The sequence below is a fragment of the Ochotona princeps genome, chromosome 2 (assembly GCF_030435755.1).
Source record: "Ochotona princeps isolate mOchPri1 chromosome 2, mOchPri1.hap1, whole genome shotgun sequence".
Taxonomy (NCBI): domain Eukaryota; kingdom Metazoa; phylum Chordata; class Mammalia; order Lagomorpha; family Ochotonidae; genus Ochotona; species Ochotona princeps.
The window spans coordinates 8257487-8283298 of NC_080833.1; the positions used below are offsets into that span (position 1 = coordinate 8257487).

The following is a 25812-nucleotide window of genomic DNA, read 5'->3' on the forward strand; positions in this document are numbered from 1 at the left end:
CACCTGAGGCCCACAGGTGTTGTAGCACTGCCTGGTCTTGTCTGCCCCCATCGCAATTCACTTTCTAGTGGGAGTGGTTGTCCAGCAGGGGAGCCCACATTCCCCCTGCCGGCTTTGCCCCCTCTCTCCCTGGTTCTCACATGTACCGTTTGGGTGCTGCGGCCACATCTGGTACGGCTCACCTCACCTTGGCTTTCCATAATGTGCACTGGTATGTGTTGCAACCGAACCTGGCCTGACCCACACTCTTCTGGTGCTTGGTTTCGCCAGCGGTTGATGTGAATTGATTCAGCCTGGTCTGCGCTGACTTATGTCAAGTGTATGCTAGTGGGTATCTTTCTCTTGCCTGCTTTGGGTTGCTCCCTATCATAGTTCTTGTATTCACTTGCAGGGACTGTGTCCCGACAGATGAGTTTCCCAAGCTCCTGTTGCACATACTGGTGGGTCCATGGACTAGCCCTACTTAGTCCACCTCCTGTCCTGGTAGGAACCATGGCCTTTCCTTGCTGGTGTTCAATTCATTCTTGTTCTTACTATTGGATATTTCAGCCCATCCAGGGCTTGTCCATACCCAGACACTGCTCAACATGGCTCAGTAGGGGCAGAGACCCAGCCTACTCTGTCCTACATCTACCCAGGTTCTCCAGAGCCCCAGATGGTGCTGGAGTCTATCCCGGTTAGGTGCACCCAGCCTCAGTTCACACTTGTGCCAAGGGAGATTGCAGAAATATCCAGACCAGAACACAGCCCCCACTCTGGCCCCCGCACTCACCAGTGGGAACCCCAACCCAACCAGGTCTGTTCCCAGCCCTAGATAATGCACGTGCCAGTGGTTGCTCTGAGCAAGTTGGCTTAGTCCCTCACCTGTCTCAGCCTTTGCTTTGATATTGTGGCCTAGTATCCCTGGCTCATGCAGACTAGTTGGTGTAAGATCCTAGTTCGGCATGACCTGTGCTCCATCCTGATTTCTGTTCTTCCTTATGAGTTAAAGTTTGCTTGGCCCTGCCCAGTCTGCCCCCTTCCAGTTACAGCTTGGCACACCCCACATCCTGTTTTAGGATGCACATTTGGGTACTGCTGCCTTGGCCTGCCCAGATTTGTCAGTTCCTTTACCTGTAAGTGATGGCTGGTTCCATGGTTACACCTGGCTCAGCCCATCACCACCCCAACTTGTGAGCTAACCAGCAGGATTTGTATTTCCACAGGGTTGGGCCCACACTTGCCCCACAGAATCTACCCCCGCACCTGGTTCTCGCGCGTGCCGGTTAGTGCCTTGATCCTGCCTAATGTGACCGGTCCCCTGTTCCACCAGTCAGGTACTGGTAGCTAGCCCTGCCAGACAGGCCTCCAGCCATAGCTTTTCATGTGGACTGACAGTCAGTGATGCTCTACACTAACAGCCCTGTCTCAGGATTCCCATGTGGGCTGGTGAATCAGTCTGGCCCAAACCCCAGGACTCTCCCCTCCAAACCACCAGGTCTCAGTCCCCATGCTTGCCAGAACGTTCCATGACCCCATTGCTGAGATTCACCCAGGATTCATCCTTCACCTACACTCATACTGGCCTTGTCCATGGATGTCCCTAGGCAGCAATTACATACTCTAAAGATCCCAGAGTTCACTACTGGGCTGCCAGCAGGCAGAGCCTGGTGCGAACACCCAAAGCCTAGGACTTGGTCGTCACTTGGCAGCAGTAACCATGGCCCGAATCTCCAACATTGGGTCCAGCCTGGCTCAGACACCCCCTGCAGCAGCCATGCTGCAGGAGGTGCCTTCAACCCAGCCAACTTCTCACACATCTCTTAAAAAAGTTTCAAAGTAATATATACTTATTTAGAGTAATATTATTTATATACAAACACGTGAACAAGAAATTTCAGGATCAAGTAAACGCCTACCATCTGGGCATAACCACTGGGAGTGCCTTTGTCATCTTCATGAACATGCTGTGACCTCATCGTCTCTACCTTTTTCTTCTGTCACCCGCACTAGCACATCTACCGTATAAAGCAATGTGTGCAGTCTGAAAGTATCTGTGCTAACTACTTTTTTACGTCGTCATTCCATATGGCTACGTAGAATTCCATTGTTTGCCAGGCCTCTGTTGCATATTTCAATAGTTTTATCGTGATTATTAATAATTCTTCTAAGTATAAAGCTCACTTTATAGACATAGGTGTCAACTTGTCTGATTTTCCTTTTTTAGATAGGAGGACTTTAGAGGGGTTGTGGAATTGAAGTTAATTTGTTTTTAATTAGCCCTGTGTAATAGAAACTGTTATATCCAGAATTGAAGATACAATGCAATATGCATCTCTAATTCCAAATCAAAGGTGGATTCCCAGTGAAACTGGTAGATAATCTTGACAATAGGATACTGGGCTGTCTGCCATTATCCATACTTATAATCTCAGGATACACTGAAATAGCAAAATGATGGACTTATGGCTGCTTATGAAGGACTAGGTTATTGTAATAATATACGGGAAATAAGTATGGGTAAAGAATTTGGGGAGGAGGTAAGGGAAATCCAGGAGCTATGCAATTGTATCATAAAATTAAAAATAGGGCCAGCGTGATAGGCGAGTGGCTGAATTCCTTGCCTTGCACTCGCCAGGGTCCCATATGGGTTCCAGTTCGTGTCCTGGATGCTCCACTTCCCATCCAGCTCCCTGCTTGTCACCTGGGGAAGCAGTTGAGGATGACCCAAAGTCTTGGGACCCTGCATCTGCCTGAGAAACCTGGAGGAGGCTCCTGTCTCCTGGCTTCGGAACAACTCTGGCTGTTGTGGCCACTTGGGGAGTGAACCAGTGGGTGGAAGATCTTTCTCTCTCTCTTCCTCTCTGTATATCTGATGTTCCAATAAAAATATAAAAAGTTAAAAAAATTTAAAAATTAAAAATAAAATAGAAGATAAAAATTTTAATTAGCACATTGCTTTTTATTATATTTATTTATTTTCCATAAACTTATACCACCTCATATGAATACATTCAAATGTATTTATACCAAAACAATTTGTAATTCCATTTTCCATACAATTCTTTTTTTTTTTTTTTATTAATTTAAGCAGCCACAACTTTTTTAGTTTTTTTTTTTTTAATTGGAAAGTCAGATATCCAGAGAGGAGAGACAGAGAGGAAATTCTTTCATCCGCTGATTCACTCCCGAAGAGGCCCCAACGGCCAGAGCTGAGCCAACCTGGAGCCAGGATCCCAACCTCTTCTGGGTCTCTCACACGGGTACAGGGTCCCAAGGCTTTGGGCTGTCTTCTTCTACTGCTTTCCTGGGCCACAAGCAGGGAGCTGGATGGGAAGTGCAGCAGCTGGGACCAGAACCGGCGCCCATATGGCATTCTGGCTCATACAAGGCTAGATGACTTTAGCCACTAGGCTATTGCACTTGGCCCCATAAAATTCCCTTTCAAGATCTAGTTATTTGAAAGGTAGAGTTACAGAGAGGGGGCAAGACAGAGAGAGAGAAAGGGGCCAAGGAATTAGGTCATCTTCTGCTACTTTTCTCATGCTATTAGGGCACTGGTGGAAGTAAAGTTCCTGGGACACAAAGTGCTACCCGTAAGGGATGTTGGCATCACAGGCAGGCAGTGACTTTACTTGCTATGCCACAACACCAGCTTCCCATAAACTTTATGAAACTCCTTTCTAAATTTTTATTTATTTTTTTCTTTTCTTTTTTTATTATATTTTTGACAATCTTTACATAGTTAATTAGGGTAAAAAGGTTCAAGGGGTATAGGAAAGTGGGTAAGACTATTATTTCCTTATTGTTTCCTTCATGTTTAAAGGGGAATATTAAGGGAGAAGGCCCATTCAGTTTCCCACCCACCCCAGGTCCCGGATGTAGGGCTTGCTCCAAGGTTCTTGCTCAAGTGGTTTTAATGGTTCACCAGTTATGAATCGCTGCCAGTCTTGCCACTCCAAGCACGATGAGGTCTTTGAAGAATCCACTGATTGACGTAGTCCATCATAGAATCTCCGTTTGCCCAGTATTTCGCTGCCAACATATAGATGAGATGGTTGATTGACCTGTTCTGTCCTCTGTCTTGTCTTGGTTAGGGTTCTGAGTCCGGCAGTTCAATTGGGGAGATCGCCAAAGAAACTTTGTCTGAGGTGTTCCTAGACCAGATTCTTGTATGTACTAGCAAGCACAGGGCCCAGCACAGTCCATCACCCTGATGGACTGTGGTTGCAGTTGGTGGGTTGGTTCTGTTTTCAGCCCCAACTTCCACTGGAACCAATGGGTGTTGCAGTCCAGCCTGTTTCTGCCCAGCACATACTTGGCTCTTGCATAAACCAGTGTGGGCTGCAGCCTAGTCGGAGTGGCCCACGATAAACCCCATCAGGCCCGCCCCTACCCTGGTTTGCCAGTATGTATAGCAGTAGTCCAGTCTGTCCCACATCCCATTTGGCTCTCATACATGTCAATGGCTATTAAAGCTTAGTGCCATCTAACCAGCTCCACTATGCAACCCACACAGATGCTGGCAGGTGCCTCACTGTCTAGCCACTCCAGCCCCTGTCCTAGTTTTCATGCCCTCCCATGGGAGTGGTAACCCAAGAGGAAGGAGCCCACTATTTCCCTCCCAGGCCTCTCCCACACCCGGATTATGCACTCTCCAGGTGGTTCTGTGGTTTAACTTGACAGAATTAGCCCCCAGTGCCAGCTTCTGCCAGCTGATGCTGTGGCTAAGCTCAAACAACACTCATCCACTCTAATTTATCCTTGCACCAGCAGGAATAATCAGCCCAGCCTGGCTTTTCCCTGATCCAGTCCACATGAGGCACACAGGTGTTGTAGCCCTGCTTAGTCTGGTCTGCCCCCATCCCAGCTCACGCTCTCCAGTGGGAGTAGTTGTCCAGCAAGGAAATCACCCCTTATTCCCCTGCCGGCTTTGTCCCCTCCCTTCCTGGTTCTCACGCGTGCTGGTTGGGTGCTGTGGTCACATCTGGTACAGGCAACCTCACCTTGGCATTCCATATTGTGCACTGGGTTTTGTCACGACCAAACCTGTCTCAACCCATACTGTTCTGGTGCTTGGATTTGCCAGTGGGTGACAGAAACTGATTCAGCCTGGTCTGCTCCCGACCCATGCCAAATGTATGCCAGTGGGAAACTTTCCATGGCCTGTTCTGGGCTGTTTCCTATCATGGTTCTTGCACTTACCTGCAGGGGCCGTGTCCTGCCAAAGGAGTTGCCCAGGCTCCTCCATCAGAACCTCTCCCAGTGCCAGATTTTGCACATACCAGGGGGGTCCATGAGCCAGCCCTACTCGGTTCACCTCCTGTCCTAGCAGGAACAGTGGCTTTTCGGGATTGGCCTTCAACCCAAACTGGTCCTTGCTATTGGATGTTTCAGCCCAGCCATGGCTCGTCCATACCCACATACGGCTCACATATGGCTCAGTAGGGGTTGAGACCTTGCCTAGTCCATGCCACATCTACCCTGGTCCTCCAGGACACCAGACGGTGTTGGAGTCTGACCCGGCTCAGTGCATCCAGTCCCAGTCCACACTTGTGCCAAGGGAGACTACAACCGTATCCTGATCAGAACACAGTCCCCATTCCAGCCCATGCGCCCCTTGGTGGGAACCTCAACCCAGCTAGGGTTGTCCCCTTAGCTCCCCAACCAGGCCTATTCTCAGCCCTAGATCACGCGCATGGCAGTGGTTGCTCTGACTCAACTTGGCTCAGTTCCTCACCTGTCCTGACCTCTGCCTTAAACACTGTGGCTTAGCGTTCCTGACTCATGCAGACCAGTAGGTGCAAGAGCCTAGCTCGGTATGACCTGTGCTCCATGCTGGTCTCTAGTTTCACTTGTGGGCTAAGGTTTGCTCAGTCCTGCCCAGTACATCCCGTTCCATTACCAATTCACACATTGGCCAGCCGTTGGAGCTACTTTGTCCAGCTTGTCTGACCCCCAGGTCTGGACCATATGTTCACCAGTGGGAGCTATGACTTGCCAGGGGAGTTTCCCAAGTTCCTCCGTTTAATCTACTCCCAGACCCAGTTCTCATACATGCCAATGGGTTTAGCCCAGGTTCTGGCGGAGTCTGGCCTTCCGTTTGGCCTTGTATGAGCTGGTGGACATTACAGCCCGGCCCACCCCACACCCTATTCAGGATGCACATTGGGTGCTGCTGCCTTGACCAGTCCAGACTGTTGTGGGTTCCTTTACTTGTGATTGATGGCAGGCTCCTTGGTCACACCTAGCTTAGTCCATCACCACCCCAACTCTTGAGCTAGACAGTGGGGCTAGAATTTCCGCAGGGTGTGGCCCACAAATCCTCCACAGAATATACCCCCAGATATGGTTCTCAAGTGCTAGTTAATGTAATAGCCCTGCATAATGTAACCCTTCTGCTGATCCATCATCATGTCCAGTAACAGGATATGATTCAGCTGGATAAGCCCTGAGCATTGTTCAGTGATTACAAGTTCTTCAAAGGAAGAGTTACTGTCATTGGGAATCTTTAGGATTGATTCATATCCCAGGAGCACAGTAGATTCAATCTGGAGCTATCTAAGCACTGATTCAAAGACGCAAAACCCCAGAGCTCCCTGGTGGGGCAGCCAGCAGGTGAAACCTGGTGCCAAATGGTGCACAGGGAGGCCCAGGGAGAGCTCACCACGTGCACATGGTGGCTGGCGTCAGGGATCCGGGCATGAGATGCCCCATCCTGAGTCCCCCCAGCAGGCGGGCGGGTTTTGGAAGTTTAAACCCCCAGGCCCAAGGTTGCGCCCCTCCCCAATCCCATTCACCACCCAATGAGGGCGGTGGGTGGGCCTTGGACCTACCCAGTCACAGAGACCTCCCCCCTCAGTGTACTTACCCCCGAAGGGAGCAGCCCCCGGAGCCCAGGCAGGCCCGGGGATAGCTCACCATGTGCACATGGTGGCTGTCGTCTGAGATCCAGGCATGAGACACCCCATCCTGAGACCCACCTATGAAACTCCCTGCTAAATTTTTAGAAATGGAAATATTAAGTCAAGAAATTAGGCATATTTCAAGCTTTGATAGGTTTTGTCCTCCTTTCTAGACTTTCAACACTTTCCCAGTGTTGGGTTTTTGTTTTGTCTTTTTTTTTTTTTAAATTAGTTTTAGAATATCTATGCCTATCACTGAAAACTGCTAGTTTACTGCTTCTGTTTGTGTTTTTGTGCACTGAGACACATGTGCGTCAGAAGGAGGAAGGATAGAGAATTGTGTATCGGATAAAGTTGATAGAGATCTGTCTCTGTGTAAATGGAAGACATTCATGTAATATAAGGTTCGAAAGAAGTGAAAATGATTTGAGTCAGCACTATTGCTAAATACTAACAAGTCTAGTATTCCTTGCTTTCTCAGATCGTGTAAGTCAAATAATTTCTAAGTTAAAATTGCAGTCATAGCACAAAGGCCAAGCTGCTCATTTTGCAGACCCTTCTTCCAGAAAGTGCTACTTTGCCTCACTGTTGACTGTGAGCAGCACTGGGAGAGAGGTCTTGAGGAAGTGCAGAGCCAGCATACCACCTGCTCCAGGTTGTCCTGGCATGGAGATCAAGTCTCACATTTTAATTTATCAGTTTATTTTAAAGTTTGATTAAAGTTTGAAGGACAGAGGGACAGGACGAAGGCAAGCGAGAAAGAGAGAGGAATCTTTCATCTGTGGGTTCACTTCCCACATGCTCACGGCTGTTGAGTTTAGGGCATGCCAAGCCCAGGAGCCAGTCCAGGAGCCTGGAGCTCCATCTGGGTCTGCCCCATGGGTCACAGGGAGCCAAGGACATGACCCATCATCTGCCACTTCTCAGACACATTAGCAGAGAGCTGGGCTGAAAGTGGGATAGCTGGGACTGGAACTGGCACTCTGACATGGGATAAAAGTATCCAAGTGGAAGCTTGACCCACTGTGCTACGAAATCTACCCTAGTTTTGTTGGTTCTTTGCATACTTTTGTCCATGAGGCTTGAAGATTTAGTTTTGAATGCGTATTTACATGGTCATATGTGCTACAAATTTAATTTAGATTGCTTTAGAACCGTTTCATAACAGCTTGGCTAACTTCAGTGGGAAGTGGGTGTTGTGAGACTGCATTCGGTTTGGCCAGGAGTTATGCACAGTTTCTAGATAGTGGTAGAGAGAAGGGAGCTCAGGCGAAGACAGCTCGCAAGTCCGAACCTCCTGCTCCACTCGGGCTGCTGCTCTTACGTCAGTGATGGCGGACATGAGGGGACCAGATTTGGATCTGCTTCCAGTTTTTGGTGACTTGACTCTTACTAAAGCTCTGCACCTTGTCTAGGCGTCCTCTTTTTTGAAATGGGCCTAATAATATTTCAGAGTCACTTTGTAGATCCTTAGGCTAAATGAGTCAGAGATCAGGCACCTGCCCAGTGCTCAGCAGGGTGGGACTTGTTTCACAGCTCTTTCTGTCCCAAATGTAGAATTGCAATCTGAAGTGAGTTCACTGAAAGTGAGTTCACTGAAAGTGATCTTATAGCACTGTGTGGGCACCAGCCGTCCTTGCTTCGTTAGATTGGGCCGGAAGGCAAGACCTTGACCCAGTGACAGTGTTTCTAGACTGAGCATCGCTTGATCCTCCTGAAGGGCTCCAGATGGATTGCTCCGTGTGCTCAGGGTTGTGCTCAGGTCAGAGGTAGCTGCCTGTGCCTCCTTCCAAAGAGGAAGGTTGTGACTGGCTTGTCCCGGCTCTCCTCTGCCATTGCAAATGTGTGTATGGAACCTTTGTGGTAAATTTTCTTTTTAAAAAGATTTATTTATTTTTATTGCAAAGTGTGATATGTATATAGAGGAGGAGAAACAGAGAAGAAGATCTTCCATCCGATGATTCACTCCCCAAGTGACCACATTGACCGGAGCTACTCCGATCAGGAGCCAGGAGCTTTTCCATGTCTCCATGTGCGTGCAGGGTCCCAAGGCCTTGGGCCGTCCTTGACTGCTTTCTCAGGCCACAAGCAGGGAGCTGGATGGGAAGTGGGGCTGCCAGGATTAGAACCGGCACCCATATGGGATCCTGGTTAATTCAAGGCAAGGACTTTAGCTGCTAGGCCACCGCACCAGGCCCCATAAATTTTCTTATAATATCCAAAATGTTGTCACATTTGGAGAAGGTTCTGTATGTCTCTGAAATTAATTTGAGTAGAAACCAAGGTTAGACAACCTATGAAGGGATGGGACTTGTGCTAAATCACATTCCCATCGGAGTTCCTGGATTTAGATTGTACTCAGGGTGAAGATGAGGAAGCGATGTTGTTGCCTAAGGTGCGCACACGTGATGGGGAGGGCGTGTTACTCCAGCAGACTGTGGCTGCCGTCATCCCAACTTCAGTTTTCACTCCAGAGACTAACTGCTCTCACAGCAACATGCTTTGTTTGCTGTGGATTATCCTACATCAGTGCAAGAAAGTGGGAGGTTCAGACAAGTAAAGGGAAAAGCATTCCAGATTACCTTACTTCTCAGAGAAAAGAGTTGTTGACATTTTTGCCTTTTTACTTTCAGATTGTGTTTCTTTTTAATATTGCTGTGTGTGAAGCAAAATGATATCATACCCATCCTTTCTATAAATGGCTTTGTGAGTCATTCATACATTACGAATATCTTTAATGTCTTAAACATATTTCACATCTGGTTGTCTTTTTCTCCTAATTGTAGAAAGAAAATTCTCGGGTGATAGCGAAGAATGTTGCAGAAGAGAAAAGTCTCCCAGGCAGCGGTGTGGGTGGCTGGCGCACACAGCAGCACTTTCCAGCATCTTGTGCGGTGCTGCCTGGACAGGCTGTCATTTACTGGGCTGGCCCTGTGTTGTTTCCGTTTAGACATGGATCAGAACTGGGGTAAACCCCACCACTTCTGTGAACATCTTGGTCCACACATCTAGGTATAATTACTAAGTTATCTCATCAGAATAAATTCCTATAAGGAACTGGCTAAAGTATACACATGGGTTTAGAGACTTACTTTCTTGGTCAAATTCTGCTAAATTTCATCTGAAAACATGTATGCTGATTTGTTCTCTGATCACAGTATTTATGGAAAGTCTTGTCTCCCACAACTTTTTTTTTTTTTTTAAAGATTTATTTTATTTTTATTACAAAGTCAGATATACTGAGAGGAGGAGAGATAGAGAGGAAGTGGAGCTGCCGGGATTAGAACCAGCAGCCATATGGGATCAAGGCAAGGACCTTAGCCACTAGGCCACGCTGCCAAGCCCTCCCACAACTTTTCCAATTATTTTTCTTGACTGACTGCCTTTTTTTTTTTCTAATTTAGTAGGTAAAAGTAGATTTAGTTTGAAATTTTTTTTTTTTTTTTTTTTTTTTTTTTAGTTCAGCTGAGTATTTAAGCAGTTATTTTCGGTCCATTTGAAAGACAGAGAGAATGAGTCAGAGAGACGGACCCTCCATCTTCTAGTTCACTCTGAATCAATGCTTGCAGCAGGGCTCGAGTGAGCTCGGAGCCTGGACGCCAGTCAGGGGCCCAAGAGTCTGAGCTGTCGTCCCAAATCCCTCCCGAGACTGCGAACAACAAGCAGGAAGCTCCATCTGAAGCCTAGTGGTTGGGTTCAAACCGGACACTCCGTTATGGGATGTGGGCTTCCCAAGGAGTGGTGTAACTGCCACCTCGACTCTCTCTCTCTTTATATGTATATATTATAAAGATATATATAATATCATATATATATTATGAGGTTTCGCAAATGTATATTCCTCTGTGGTTAATTACTTTTTCATCTATAAAAAGTGTTTATCTTTACAAAACAAATCAGTATTTTCTGCATGTGGGTCAGTGTGACTTACATTCCTCCAGCCCTTTGAAGCACAGTGAGCTGTGCAGAAATGAACTGGCTTGACTGGAATGCTGTAGCTGGCACGCCTTGCTTTCTGCAAAGTTTAGGTTGACCTGAGCATCAGGAAGTCCCCGCACAGGCTGCTGCTCTGAGGCCGGTGGGTGGGCGTAGGCTGCTGACATCCGTATGTGTTGGGCCATGCTCTCTAACCTTGGTCAGTATGTGGATGGGAAGCAGGTGAGACCCTGCAGCCACAGGTGGCTTGCTAACCCAGAGCCAGGAGCAGTTTCTACTGGGAGCAACCCCCTAACCCCTGTGGCAGGGGCATCCCACATGGGCACCAGTTCGGATCCTGGCTGTGCCTCTTCTGATCCAGCTCCCTGCTAGTGTGCCTGGGAAAGCAGCGAAAGATGGCCCAAGTCTTTGGACTCTGCACACTTGTGGGAGATCCAGAAGAAGCTCCAGGCTCCTGGCTTTGGACCTGCCCAGCAGTTCTGGCCGTTGCAGCTGCTTGCGGGGTTGAACCAGTAGATGGAGTATCTCACACTCTCTGTAAATCTGTCTTTCAAATTAAAAACTAAATGTTTAAATATATATACTGGGTGTGGGGAAGTAATGCCTATATAAGAAAAAGTAGGGACTATGGGTGGGCAGTGTTCCAGGACTATGTAGTTCACTTTCTTTATTTTGTTATGCTACAAACATGACAAAAATAGCCTGTAAACATTCTGTTTTATTTTTAAATTGAGAGGGAGACAGAGAAAGTGTAGGAGCATGCTCTAGTCTGCTGATTAATTCACCAAATGCCTGCAGTAGTTAGGGTGGGCCAGGTTGAAGCCAGAAACCAGTTCAGTCTCGGTGTCCCATGTGGATGGCAGGGCCCCAGGGCTCCTAGCATGTGCCTTAGCTGGGAGCTGGAGTCTGATGCTGGGCATTGAATCTACGCAGTCCGATATGAGCTGCAGCTTCTTCAGCATTAAGCCAAATGCCTATTGCTAACCACTTACTAACTAAATCCCTCATAGATACTAGCACAGTAGTGAAAATACTCTTTGGTGTTTGTGTGTACCTGTGACACAGTGGGTGCTCTTCAGCTGCTGATTTTCCTTCATTCATCCCATAGTTGTTTGTTGTTAACTTACTTTATACCAGGCACCGGCAAGGTGCTGGAGGTGGGCAGTACATGAAAAGGCCAGCCTGTTTCCTGGTGGAGCTATAATGGATGAAGCTGCGTGAAGCGACACAAGGAGGAGGTCAGTTGGTGAGACCACATGTTACAATAGCCCCAGTGCTGTGTGCTGGGCACTCAGGGAAGAAGAGGGTTTGCCAGTTTTGCTAGAATGGTCAAGAGGGACTGAGGAGCAGAGAAGTCAAGCAGACCTGGAGCCCAGGCCATCTTGACTACAACAAAGCAGGTGGAAAGTTTGCCTGTGCTGAAGGAGATGGAGTAAGCAACCTGCCGCTTAGGATTGCATGAACTCACTTATAAAGCCTGCAGCATTATACCCCAAAGCTCCCAGAAGAGAACAGTGGTAGTGCCCAGGAAGGCAGAGGCCACACCGGGTGCTCGCTGGCCTGGGGAACGTGTGTGCCCATGGAGGAGCATGCTCACCCTGAGCGGGGAGTGAGAGCTTGTTCTTCAGGAAAGGTGCGGTGAAGGCAGGTGACTGTGGGTCTAAAAGGTCTGTGAGTGCTGGGAGCCAGGCTGTGTTTGGGTAGTGGTGGTCGATTTTCTGAAACAGAAAGTAGGAGGCTCACTTCTTTGCTCAGCACATCTTCACCAATTGGTTTTGGAGTGCTGTTTCAACACCTCCTTGGGTGTTCTGTAGTTTAGTTTTGGGAAAATAAATCCTGTATATGTGCACACAAAGCTCAAGTTACACCCCTGTGTTAACTGGATATTGTTCAAATGCAAGGGTGATAAATCAGGAATGGCCGCATGGGGGAGGGCACAGGAAGGAACTGAGTTTGGGTGACCAGGGACAGCTTCTTGCAGGGGTGGGTTTGTCTGATTCCAGAAAGAGGGGCTGGGTTTTGATCTTTTCTTAGGAACTATTCTGATGTTTCTGATTGTGTCCATGGCACCTTAGTCTTGCAAGTATTAAGAATCAGCCAGGTTTGCAAAAGCATCACATCCTGCCCCCCCCCCCCCATAGCCAGGCTCAGGACACTGGGCGCAGCACATATCCTAGTGGACCAAGTCCCTGGACTCCGCTGGTGGAACCCCCACAGGAAGCTCCTGGGATTTCCCTGCTGCCACACTGCGAGTGGTTTCCCTTGGGTCATACCTCAGACTGTGGTTGTCATCTTTTCAATGTTCACAGCAGCAGAGCATTCAGGGACATTATGCATGTTAACTGTAATTCTGTGTGTGTCAGGGGAAAAGGACACACGCTCAGACCACAGGGTCACAGGCGTCACACAGCTTGGCATGTGAGCTCGCACGCCATGTTTGGCCTCTCCATCGCACATTTTGTTTCTGTGAAATGCTTTGAAGAGTGTTTGCAGGGATTGAGCATTGCCTTAAAAGCTGAAGATGGAAGCCGTTTTCAGATGCTCTTCTTTTAACCCAGCTGTTTTCCCCTCCCAAGGTCTATTACCCGAATCTGGGCTGGATGTGCATCGACGCCACTGACCCGGAGAAGGGGAACTGGCTGCGCTATGTGAACTGGGCTTGCTCAGGAGAAGAGCAGAATTTGTTCCCACTGGAGATCAACAGAGCCATCTACTATAAGACTTTGAAGGTAACGGAGCAGGGCTGACCTGCTGGCTGCCCTGTACACCTTGCCCTTGTCGCTGATCTCAGGGTGAGCAGCAGGGACCACTCCACAGATGGAAGGGGTGATCTGCGATGAGCTGTATCCACACACCCAAGCTTCTGGGTTTTAAATACACGCTTGCCACTGCTGTGCGTGTGTTGGGACTGCAAGGTGCGAAGGTGGTGCTGGGTAATTACAGACCGTGTCTTGGTAGTTGCTGATGAGCTGAGTGTGTGGCAGCTGCCTCCCTCCGCCTGCATCCGGGGCATGAGAGGTTGCTTGGCAGCAAATTTTTCCATAGCTGTGGCAGTTCTGCGTCAGCTGACAACAGGCCTGGTCGTCAGAGCAAATGTTGCTTTGACTTAGATTTTCTTTTCTCTCAGTTTTATTCAGGACATGTTTCTTCCTTCAGCAAAGTTTCATGTGGAGGCATTGTGTGTTGAGAAGGAAGAGGGGAAAGTTAGCTTAGGGCTGGCTGTGAGGAGTGCATTCAGGGCCATGGGGGTTAGGCACCCTGGAGGGCTGCGTTTCTGCCACAGGTAAGACTGGCTTCCCTTGCAGGGGGCATATTTTCTTGGGAGATTAATCTATTTATCATGCATAATAGTATTCTAAGGAACATTTTAAAAATTTCTCCCTCCCTCTCTCTCCGTTCACTCCCCAAATGCCCATAGTGGTTGGGACTGGGCTGAGCTGATGCCGAAAGCCAGGAGCTCAGGCCGGGTCCCCCGTGTGGCTTCCAGTGATACAACTACTTGACCTGTCACCTGTCACTAGGAAGCTAAGTCAGGAACCAGGGCTAGGAATTGAACCCAGGTTGCTCCGATGTGGAATGTGCTGTCCTCAGTTGACGTCTTAACCCCTAGGTCAGACCCATGCTAAGTCCTAAGGCTGTGTACATAGATGGCTTTTCTTGCCTTGAGTGGATAACTGCTTGCATTGCCTTAAGGCAAATTTCTGTTTATTTACTCATTTCCATTAAATAATGCCATAGATTTAGGGATAGTTGTGAAAAAAAAAATGTCTCTATGCAGATGAAAATGCTTGATGAGCCAGCATTTAAAGTAGTGGCCTACTCTGCAATGTGTTGTGGTAATGTCTTAGCACTAGGCCTTTGCAAGTTCAGTTCACATGTAGCTGCCAATCAGACTGCCTTTTCCCTTATATACACACACATTCTATATAGAAAACAGTCTATATAGGGAACCTGTCTCTGGGGTAGTTTTCTCCTGTAAGACATCAGACACCTTGTCTCCCATCGTCTCACGCTTTTCTAATAGATGCTGCTACTAGGCTTGTCAACTGGAGTTTAAAATTGGATTCAAAGTGTGATTCAAGAATTCATTCTGTTTCCAGTTAATTTAAATTGAGAGTGACATCTAATTGAATCTATGATGTAGAATTATGGTGGAGACCAAAACATGAAGAAGAGGCAGCTAGGGTGGAATGAGTCAAGTTCTTTTTTTTTTTTAAGATTTATTTATTTTTATTGGAAATTCAAATCTGTAGAGAAGAGAGAGAAAGATGTTCCATCTGCTGATTCACTCCCCAAGTGGCCGCAACGGCTGGAGCTGACCTAGTCTGAAGCCAGGAGCCAAGAACAACTTCTGGGGCTTTCACGTGAGTGCAGGGTCCCAAGGCTTTGGGCCATCCTCTGCTGCTTTCCCAGGCTACAGGCAGGGAGCTGCATGGGAAGTGGAGCAGCCGGGATGTGAACCAACACCCATATGGGATCCCGGCGGATAGAAGGCGAGGATTCTAGCCACTGAGCCTTCACACTGGGTTCATGGGTCAAGTTCTGAAGGAGCGTGTGCCCAGAGAGATTCTAGGATAGCTTATTAGACTCAAATGTGTGCCTGCCTGACAACAAAATCACAGGAATGTCAGGAAGAAGGGTGTGGAGTAGTGGTGGTGGGAATTCTGAAGTCAGAAGGCCTGGGTTGAATCCTGCCCATCCCATGACCCAAGGCAGATCTGTGTGACCTCAGGCAGGGCCTTTGTCTGGACCTCAGCTCACTTTATACTGACCTCAGGTCAGTACAGTGTTGACCTGGGTGGATATGGATAGAGCACTTATACCCAACAGGTGCTGGACTTCCTGGTCAGTAGTGTTGACTTCCAGGTGTTATGGCTGGCCAGGCAAAGGGCCTTCCTCCCTGTGTTTGAGTTTTCTTACCTGAAAGGATGGAGGCAGTGTGAAATGTATGTCATGCAGGTATGAACATTGATGAGCCGGTGTGTCCAGGGTTCTGTGCTAGGTCTTCGGCAGCCCGAGGAGTCAGAGGGACAAGTTGCAGTGCTGCTGCTGCTGCTGTTACCTTTCCCTTTCCCTTTGTTTGATCCTTGTGGATTTCCTCCATTTCTGATCCTCAATGTTGGCCCAGTGTACGCATGGTCTTCCTCGCTAGAGATCACCTACCTGTCCTCACAGATTAGCATCCTGTGGGTTTTGATTTTTGTTGATGAGCTACCTAGGGAGTACTGTGGTTTCTGGACCATTTTCTCAACTTATTATTCACCCCAATCACTGGGAGAATCTTAACGCTAGTTTCATTTCTAATGTGGTTAATTGTTGTTTGCAGTATGGTTAGAATTCCAGAAAAGTAACGGTAACTGTCCTGTCCATTCATTTATGTCCTCATCAGTTTGATGAATATTTACTGTCTACTCTGCACCAAGTACTGTCCTTTGGTAGCAAACAGGACATATAAGGTTCACCATCTTTTGGAACTTCTATCGTAAGCCAAGAACAGACCACATGTATGGTTCTGGAAGACTGTATGGCTTGTGACACCAGAGCTGAATCAGTTTGTGTTACTTTGTGTTGTATTTTCCACGACAAAATCATCTACGCAGGCTGTTCTCAGGACCAATCCCCACCCTTGTGCAGCACCTTCTTCTGGTATGTATAAAAAGAGGTGGCTTGGTCTTTTACTCTTTTTTTTTTTAGGTTTATTTATGTTTATTTGAAAGGTAGGTTTATAGAGAGAAGGAAAGACAGAGGGATCTTCTGTCCCATGGCTCCAAATGTCTGCAGTGACCAGATGTGAGCCGATCTGAAGCCCTGAGCCTGGAGCTGCTTCCAGGTCTCCCACGTGGGTGCAGGGACCCAGGGACTTGGGCCTTGTCGGCTGCTTTCCCAGGCCACAGCAGGGAGCTGGATGGGAAGTGGAGCAGCCAGGACACATGAACTGCATCCATTTGGTATTCCAGCACCACAGATGGAGAATTAACCTGCACCAACCTTCTCTGTAACTTATTTCAATGAAGATTTCCATTTCCTTTATTTACGGACATAGTTTTCCTTGTAAAATTCCATGTGAGCAACTGTAGAAATGCTATGCGTGCAGAAGAAAAAAAAGAGCAATACAGAAGAAACTCCTTGATTTTAAAAAATGCTATTTTCTTCTTGAGGGTCTGATTTTTGTGTTACTGTTTCAGTGCAAGGTTGGGATGCATACATCTCTGTAATAGAATAACTCACAGTTGCTAACACTGTGGGAAGCTGCTTAGCAGCCAGCAAGTGAAGTTCCTCCTGGCATATTGCTGCTTCATCAGCCCATGAGCCTGTTGGCATGCTTTACATTAGATTTATGATGCAGACAGACTCTGCTGTGTTTTCATAGCATGTACTTAGCAGCAGCCCGAGAGTAGCCTGGGACAGGAAGCCTCTCCTCGGTGTCCATGTAGGTCTTGACTTAAGCAGGCTGCTGTACAGTTAGCGCGGCTCGGATGACGGCAGAGGCCTGCCTGCGGAGACCTCAGCTCTTCATCTTCCGAACGTTCCGTGCTGTCTTCTCACTGGTGTCCTGGGTACACTTCTTGAATTGGGAATAAATTTGGAATATATTTGTCCTCATGACTGTGCACCTTCTTTCTTGCTTGGCCTTCATTTCAGACTACATATTTCTGAGGACTCCAATAACTTCTAATATTACTTGATACCACTGTTTCATAAATATGTGTCTTACAGCAAACAGTGTATGTTTCAAATTTATATACCCTAGAAATAGCTTGCTTTTCGAAGTCTGTTCTGTCATCAAAATGACAAAGGGCTACTTTAACCACTAATATCATGTTGAATTATTGATTTAGGTTTAACTGACTCAAGAAGGGACTATATTGGTTCAAAGATAAACAAATGGCAAATTTTGTCCAGTCTTGGGGAGCAAAGGAAACTGACTTTTTACATTTTGAAACAATAAAGATTATTTTGAAGTCTGGACTATATGAACAGTTCTGCAGAGAATGGAGTGTAGGGAGCGTATTATATCAGAAGGAAGCCAAGAACACATTTGATTTCTTTGTTTTTGTTTTTAGTTCTTTTTAAATTATCATTTTATGATATAGTTCCATAGGCCCTGGGATTTCCCTTCCTCCCTCCACAAGTTCCCACCTGCCCACAGAGTTCCCCTATTTTATTGCAATAGTACAGTTCTTCAAAAACAGTCATGTGTCCATCATTATGGCATGGACAATGGCAGTCCAGCATCTTATTGTCAAGATATAGTTAATGGTTTCATTGGGAGTCCATCTTTAATCTGGAAGTAAAGATGCATACTACATTGTATCCTCACATCTGGATATGATAGTCTCCATTACACAGTTACTACAGATCCCCTTAAATGAAAAGCCACAATACAAAAACACCAACAGGAAGAAAAAAGAAATGAACAACACCATGAAGTCAAATATGCTATTGAATGACTAATGTGTCGCTGAAGAAATGAAAATCAAGAGCCTTCTTGATGAAAATGATGCTACTGTATGATCTATGAGTCATTGAATGATTTAAGCAGAAGCAAGTGTTTGAAGAGATGAAACTAACAAAAATTAAAATCCATGAGATAACAGTTTCCGCTGATCTTTGTTGATGAGATATGTCTCCTGCAGGCAACAAATAGATAGGTTTGGTTTTTAATCCAGTCTACTAATCTATCACATTTGATTGATGAGCTTAAGCCATTCAGATTCAGGATTAACATGAGTGAGTGGCAATTTAGTCCTGCCATTTTAGCAATGAGTTATTAACTGATTTAGTCTTCTGTTGTTCTTTTACTGGGATGTTCTTCGTTTTGGTGGGTGCTATTCCTCTTCTCTGTCAAGAGAACATCTTAAAGTGTCCTTTGTAGGGCAGGTTTGGAACAGGCATATTCTTTTAACTTTTTTTTTAACTGTGGAAGAATTTTATTTCATTTTCAAAGACAAAGAAAAATCCATGTTGGGAGTTCTGTATCCCTTCTGGATGTTTTTTCCCAATTCTTTCTCTAGATTAGGGAAATCTTCCTTATTATTTCATTGAATACACCTCTAGTCCAAGCTTCTCTTTCTGCACCTTCTGGGACTCCCATAACTCTTGTATTTGGCATTTTAATAGTGCCTTTCAGTTCTTGAACACTTCTTTTAGCTTGACTCAGCTCTGTTTCCAGCTGTTTTTTTGTTTCCCCCTGCTTACAGGGAATATCTTCCAGTTCTGAGATTCTTTCTTCTGCCTCCTTTATTCTATTTTGGAGAGTCTCCACTGTACTTTAAATTTGCTCCAGTATGTTCTTCATTTCTGATGTATCAGTTTTCATTGGATTCATTTTCTGTGTGACATATTTCTTAAATTCCTTAAACTCCTGTATGACGTGCTTCTTGTTAAGAAGCTTGTTATAAAAAGTGTTTTGAATTCTGTATCCCCCATTTTCTCGATGTCTTCCTCAGTTAATTCTGACGTTGGCAAAGGTTTTTGCTCCTTTGCAGGGGAGTCTTCAGTAATGTTCATTGTGCCTTTGTCTCCTCTTTTGCTTTTGGTCATTGTACTTCTGGTTAGCAGAGTCTTCTCCTTGGGGCAGGTTGCTAAGCTGTGTCAGCCACAGGTCTACAATTTGATTTTACTTATTGCAGTTGGTACATGGCTCTTTGTTTGCAGTCAGTTGTGCCACTCCCTCCAGCGAGTTCCAGGTCTGGGTTCTTATGTTAGATTTCCACCGTGGTCTCCGTAGCCCCAGCTCCTGGCTCACCACTCTCCACCTCATGTGATACTGTGCTGAGGCTGCACTGTTGTCTGTACAACCTTTCTACTGCTTCCAGTTTGAGCAGTTCCCAGAATTAGGGGGATATCAGGAGTCCTACACAGTGAGGTTGTTGGTGGTGCTGATCTTGCCAGAACCTGTTGGCCATTAGGTCGGGGTGCCTCACGGACCTATTTTGACCCGTATTTACTGAACTCAGTATTATTTTCCTTGTGGGACCAGGGCAATGCACAGAGCTCAGTGAATTCTCGCGAGCTCAGTGCGTGCACAGCTCATTAGTGTCCCTGCAGTCTTAAAGTTTTTTCCACACCGTACAAAGTGGTTCCTGATGTGCCACTACTAGAGTTCTTGATCTGCTGACTGTCAGGTCTGAGGGTTACCCGGACCTATCTTGGGTGGAACCTGTAGAATGCCACGCTGTTGCAGTTCACTGAGTCAGAAATGAGTTCACTCGCAGCTCAGTGCATGCGCAGTATTGTCCATAGCCTTTGTCTCCATACACAAAACAGTGCCTGATTTGGCTCTAGGGGTTGGACTGGGCTGTGAAATCCACTCTGTTCTTGCCCCGCTGTGTCGGTGCTTCCCTGTGTCTGTCAGTCTCCTGTCCGTTGTTCTGTCTTCTGCTTTCTGTCCTCTCCTGTTTCCTGGAATATGCCGTCTGTGCTGCACATTGGCTAATGTTCCTCTGTCTGTTAAAGGCGTCCTTACCCAATTCCCCCATCTTGATTCTCTCAGGTTTCTATGTTGGCATGTTAGGTGGTCTTTCAACCTCTCCCCAAACAGGATCAGACTTATGTAAACACAGTGTGGATGATTGAAATCAGGAAGCAGACAGTAATTTATCAGCTGATTTCTGCTCTTCTTGCTGGTTCTGTTGGCTACCACCCTGTCCTTAGGCTAGGAAAACTAAAGCATTTGCATTCAGTTCTTTCTGGTTTTGCTTTGTTTTTTGTTTGTTTTTGTTTTTGCATTCAGTTCTTAAGTGTCCTAAGTTAGGATAGTACCTTGGCCTTTGTCTTTCGTAGCCTTTCGGTTTTCAAAACTCATTCGTTGTTGTTTTGCTCTAAAGATCCCCTGGGTTGGGCTTCTTTTGTGCTCCTTCCGGATTCAACTCAGCAGCAGGCTTCCCTAAGTGCTGCCCTGTGGATCTCTGTGCTTTGTCACATTACAGTCTTTTTCTCTGTGAGTAGTGTTTGTTTCATTCTGAGACTGCAGATAGTCACCAGGTTGGTGCTGTGATTGCCCAGGGCCCGCAGTCCTTCTCCCTGGTCGGCTGGGGTCTTCATTCAAGACCTTTGCTTTTCACTGACTGACAAGTTCACCCAGGTTTTACATCAGTGTGGACGCACAGATAAGTACTTTATTCAGTGGGTTTCAGCTGGAATGTTCCTGGCCTTAGGACCCTTGCTACTTTGTAAATAGATGCGTCCTCCCGAGTAATGCTAAAAAGCTGTTTCCCCGCGTGGTGTCGGGGTAGAGGCAGCTCCCACCTGCCCATGGGGAAGGCATGGGAGCGCTAATGCCCTGGGGTCTGCAGGCTGCGGGGCAGAAAGCAGCGAGTTTGCCACAAGTTGCACGGGACTGAGCTTGTTCGTGGCCATCACTGCGCGGGCCAGCCCGCGGCTCGCCGCCAGCGCCCTAGCTCGCGCTCTCCGGCTGCCGGCTCGGTGGGCCCGGGCGTGGGGGGCAGTGGGCGGGAAGCTGGGCCGGGCCCGTCCCCGCCGTGCGGTCCTCCGTCCAGCAGAGGGGCCTGCGAGGCGGCGGTGGCGCCCACAGCTGTTTGCCGTCGGCGCGCCGCGCCCGGCCTTGCGGCCGCCCTGGCGGCACCCCGCCCCTCCCAACAACCTGCGCGCTGATTGGCTGAGTGCTTGTCTCTTCTCTCCCCGCAGCCAATCGCGCCGGGCGAGGAGCTCCTGGTCTGGTACAATGGGGAAGACAACCCCGAGATAGCAGCTGCGATTGAGGAAGAGCGAGCCAGCGCCCGGAGCAAGCGGAGCTCGCCCAAGAGCCGCAAAGGTAGGACCCGCCGGCCGCGACCCGAGCCGGCCGGCCCGCCGCCTGGCCCGCCGCCGTCTGGGGGCCGGGGAGCGGCTCGGCGGCCGGCCCCGGCGTCTCCGTGACCTTCTCCGGGCTCGGCCGGCCCGCCGCGGCCCCGCTGCTGAATCACCGCCGCGCGCCGGGCTGTGTCCTAACTGGAGCCCGAGCGCCCGGGTGGCCGAGTGCGCGGCCGCCGCCCGGACGGCCCCTTGCCCGCGGAGCCCCGGCTCGGGCCGCGGGTGACAGCTCGGCCGAGCCGGGCCCGCGGCCGGAGGGGGACGGCTGAGCGGGCTGGACGCGGGCGGAGGGCCGCGCGAGGGAGAGGACAGAGGCGGAGAGTGACGAGGTGGGCAGTGTGGGTGGACGGGGCAGCCGGAGACGTGTGTGGGGGAGGACAGGGACCGAGGGACAGGTGGGGGAGGGAGGCCGGCGGGGGAGGCGCGGGGCTCGGGAGGGACACGGGCTCGGGAGCCCAGACACCTGGATGGGGCTGGGGAGTGAGGGGGCAGGGACAGGAAGGGACAGCGTGGGAGGGACTGACAGCGTGGGAGAGCCTGGGGGCACCTGGCCGCTGCCGGCCTCTGCGCGGGCCGAGGGGCCAGGGAAGTGGGCGCTACTTTTGTGGACTAAGTTCTCAATTTTCTGACACGGTGGAAAGTGCAATCACACAAAGAAAGGGAGAGGATAGTTTTGGGTAGGAGAATAATTTGGGTGGCTTGATTGTATTTCCATCTGGCATATGGACGGGTTGGGGGTGTTTTTTATGAAGGATTTTAGTGTGAATTCAGGAATCTTTCTTAGAGCCCAATTTGAATATATGCCAAGACACAGTGTGCTTTTAAAAATTAATATACATGCTTGCTTTTTAAATGCCTGCCTCAGGTCTAAGTAAATCTTTGCAGATCTCAGAAAAACAAGTTTATCTTTCTCTAGAACATTGCAAATTGAGCGGTGGAAGTCATAAAATAAAATCATTACGTAAATTGATTTGGGGACTTTTTTTTAATTGGAAAGTCCGGAACACAGAGAGGAGGAGAGACAGAAAGGAATATCTTCCCTCTGTTAATTCACTCCCCAAGTGGCCGCCATGTCCTGTGCTGCGCAGATCCGAAGCCAGAAGCCAGGAGCTCTTCTGGGTCTCCCACACGGGTGCAGGGTCCCAAGGCTTTGGGCCGTCCTCGACTGCTTTCCCAAGCCCCAAGCAGGGAGCTGCATGGGAAGTAGGGCTGCCAGGGTTAGAATCAGCACCCATATGGCATCCTGGTGCGTGCAGGGTGAGGACTTTAGCCGCTAGGCTACCGTGTTATACCCGATTTGGGGACATTTTAAAACAGTGTTTAGAACTGTAGGCAAGAAATCTTGATTTTTTTTTTTTTCAATTCCCTATTTGTGTTTCACGGTATAATGGAAGTGCAGCTCGCCTAGGCAGCTGGTAGGTATCTTACTGAACACAAGTTGTTCTATTACTGAGTTGACTTAGTTCCCGCTGTGCTTGGTCACTAACTGCTTTCTGGGTGAGAGGATCAGAGTCTGAAAGATTTCCTGGTTATTTTTTTTTTTTTAATTCCTTAACTGAGTTTTGTGTGTATGTGTGTATGTATAATATATATGTGTATACATGCGTTTATTTATTTGAGAGAGAGAGAGAGCTTCCATGCACTGGCTTACTTCCCAAGTGACCCTGCCATCCAGGGCTGAGCCAGGCCAGAGACAGGACTTCATCCCTGTCTCCCACATGGGGATCAGGGCTCCACACACTTGAACCATTCTCTGCTGCTTTCCCAGGCCATTAGCAGGGAGTTGGATTAGAAGTAGAGCAGCTGGGCCAAGAACCAGCGGCATGCGGGCTCCTGGTGTCACAGCTGGTGCTGGTACTGCGGAGCCGCTGTGCCAGCCCCTTGGGGGTGACGTTACATTCAGTGCTGACTTGTTTGCACTCTTCGTTCCTGTGTGTGTCTTTGTATTTTGGGAGTCAGTCCTTCAGGTGTGTTGTGACACGTGGAGACTCTTCACCATGCCATTAGGCACTTACCTCGTCCACGGGGGGACTCAGACACCTGTGGGAGGATCATGGCAGCTCAGAAAGCCTTGGAAGTCAGCACATCGCTCTCTGCTCATAGTCGTTTTGCCGGGGACCCTAGCCGTCTAGCAGCAGCTTCACCCCGAGACGCAGCTGTGTTCTGACAGGCCTTGGGTGCCTATGTGAAATGGACTGCACTCCCTTCTTTTGAAAACATGGGTGAGTGTTCTGTTGCGTACTAGGCACATCTATAATTTCATAGCTGCCTGCATCGCCGGGTTGAGCTAAGCAGCTGGCAATGCACCTGGCCCCTCGCTAGTGCCATAGCTGTGGAGCACAGAGCCCTGCTGGGCCGAGGCTTTAATCAAATACTTGGGTGAAGCACCTCTTGGAACTGAATTTTTTTTAAGATTTTATTTTTCTTACAAAATCAGGTATGCAGAGAGGAGGAGAGACAGGGAGGAAGATCTTCTGTTTATTGATTCACTCCCCAAGTGGCCACAATGGCCGGAGCTGCACTGATCTGAAGCCAGGAGTCCAGAACCTGTTCCAGGTCTCCAAAGTGGATGCAAGGTCCCAGGGCTTTGGGCTGTCCTCTGCTGCTTTCCCAGGCCACAAGCAGGGAGCTGGATGGGAAGCGGGGCCTCTGGGACTACAACTGTCTCACTCATATGGGATCCCAGTTCATGCAAGGCGAGGACTTTAGCTGCTAGGCTACTGCGCTGGGACCTGGAACTGAATTTTGAAAAGCTTAGTAGTGAGGAGGCATGCTTTCAGTCCGTGATCTAGTTTGCAGGGTTTAAATAATGAGCTAAAACTTTATTTTTAAATCAGTTACACTGTGAACACTGATTTATAAGCTTGTAAATACCCGAAATATTCAGCTTTGTGTGTTAACTCTGCTCTATTTAGATCTTAAATATGACCTCAGATGTTTAAGTAATATCTTTTCAAGCAGTGATGTCAGAGACTGAATCACCGTAAACTTCATTCAGCGTTGCTGGTAATGTGGTGTGTCTGAGAGCCAGATGTTGAAGACACAGAGCTGACTGACTCGCAGCCACTTCGTTTCGGTTATGGGGCAAAGGGCCGAGCTCTTCCTGGTTTTTGGCCTCAGCTCCCTTGTGGCACAGCTGCAGGGCGTGCAGCTGGGTGGTGCCATCGGAAGTAGCCAGAGCCCGGGGGCTGGGGGGCCCTGCAGCCTGCTCAGGCACTGGAAGCCCTGGTTCTCCAACACAGGACGTAGCTCTGCCTCTCTCCATCCTTCTCTGTGTGTCATAACTCAAGGGGTTAAGGTGCTGTGCTAGAGGTGAGCAGAACAGACCGTGATTCCTCAGGCTTGGTTAGAGACCTACACCGGGGGTGGGGCGGGCACTCAGCAGGGCCCTCTGTGGGTGCTGGATGGGTGCTGGATGGGTGCTGGATGACGGCGAAGACTCGCACAGTGTGAATGGAAGGAAGGGAATGTGGTGCCGTGGGGACACAGTGCTTACCTGGCCACAGAGCGCACAGCTCGGCTTCACTGTGGGCCGAGCGTCTGACACACAGGTGTTTCTCGCTGGAGCTTATTGGGATCCTCAGCTTGGAACTCGGCTGATGTTTCTGCGTGTCCCAGCAGCCACCGTAAGGTTGCACTTCTTGGATGGGGCAGGTCGAGATGAGAGGAGGGAGCTCAGTGTCCGGCATTTCGGGTATTTTATGAGCCTTAGGAAGATTATGATCTGTGCAGTGACGCAGCAAAGGCTCTGCTCAGAAGCATACATCTTCATTGGCCGTCCCTGCTCACTGCTGTGAGACCCGGGAGATTGAGGTTGCTCACTGGAGTCAGCCATGCCTGTTGGCATGTGCTGTGCTAACATGCAGAGAGTGGCCCTGCCCTCTCCTAGTCACGGGAGAGGCTGTGCTGATGGCCGTTCACCTGAGGAAGCACAGTGGCTGTATACACACAGGCTCCGTGGCAGTGCGCGATAGGATGCTCGGTACTTATCAGCTGTGTGACTTTGGGCAAGCTATGGCACCTTCCTGAGGCAGGCACAGTCCCCCTGGCTTTGAAAGTGGGTGTTCTGGTACCTCTCAGGGTGACTGTGGGACAAGGGGGTGTGTTTTCTGTCACTCAGTAACTGGAAGTAACCCTGGTCTGGCCTAGAAACTGCGGAATTGGTGACTTAGTATTA

At 48.5% G+C, this 25812-nt stretch overlaps 1 protein-coding gene across 5 annotated transcripts in view; it reads left to right on the plus strand.

Annotated features, from left to right (window-relative positions):
* Positions 1 to 25812, plus strand: part of PRDM2 (PR/SET domain 2) — a 114440-nt gene that overhangs the window by 36725 nt on the left and 51903 nt on the right. For all 5 annotated transcript variants that reach the window (XM_058675458.1, XM_058675457.1, XM_058675471.1 and 2 more), the window contains 2 exons: positions 13397 to 13549; positions 21471 to 21597. In XM_058675458.1, the coding sequence (XP_058531441.1) occupies positions 13397 to 13549; positions 21471 to 21597 (280 nt within the window). The remainder of the gene's footprint in view (positions 1 to 13396; positions 13550 to 21470; positions 21598 to 25812) is intronic.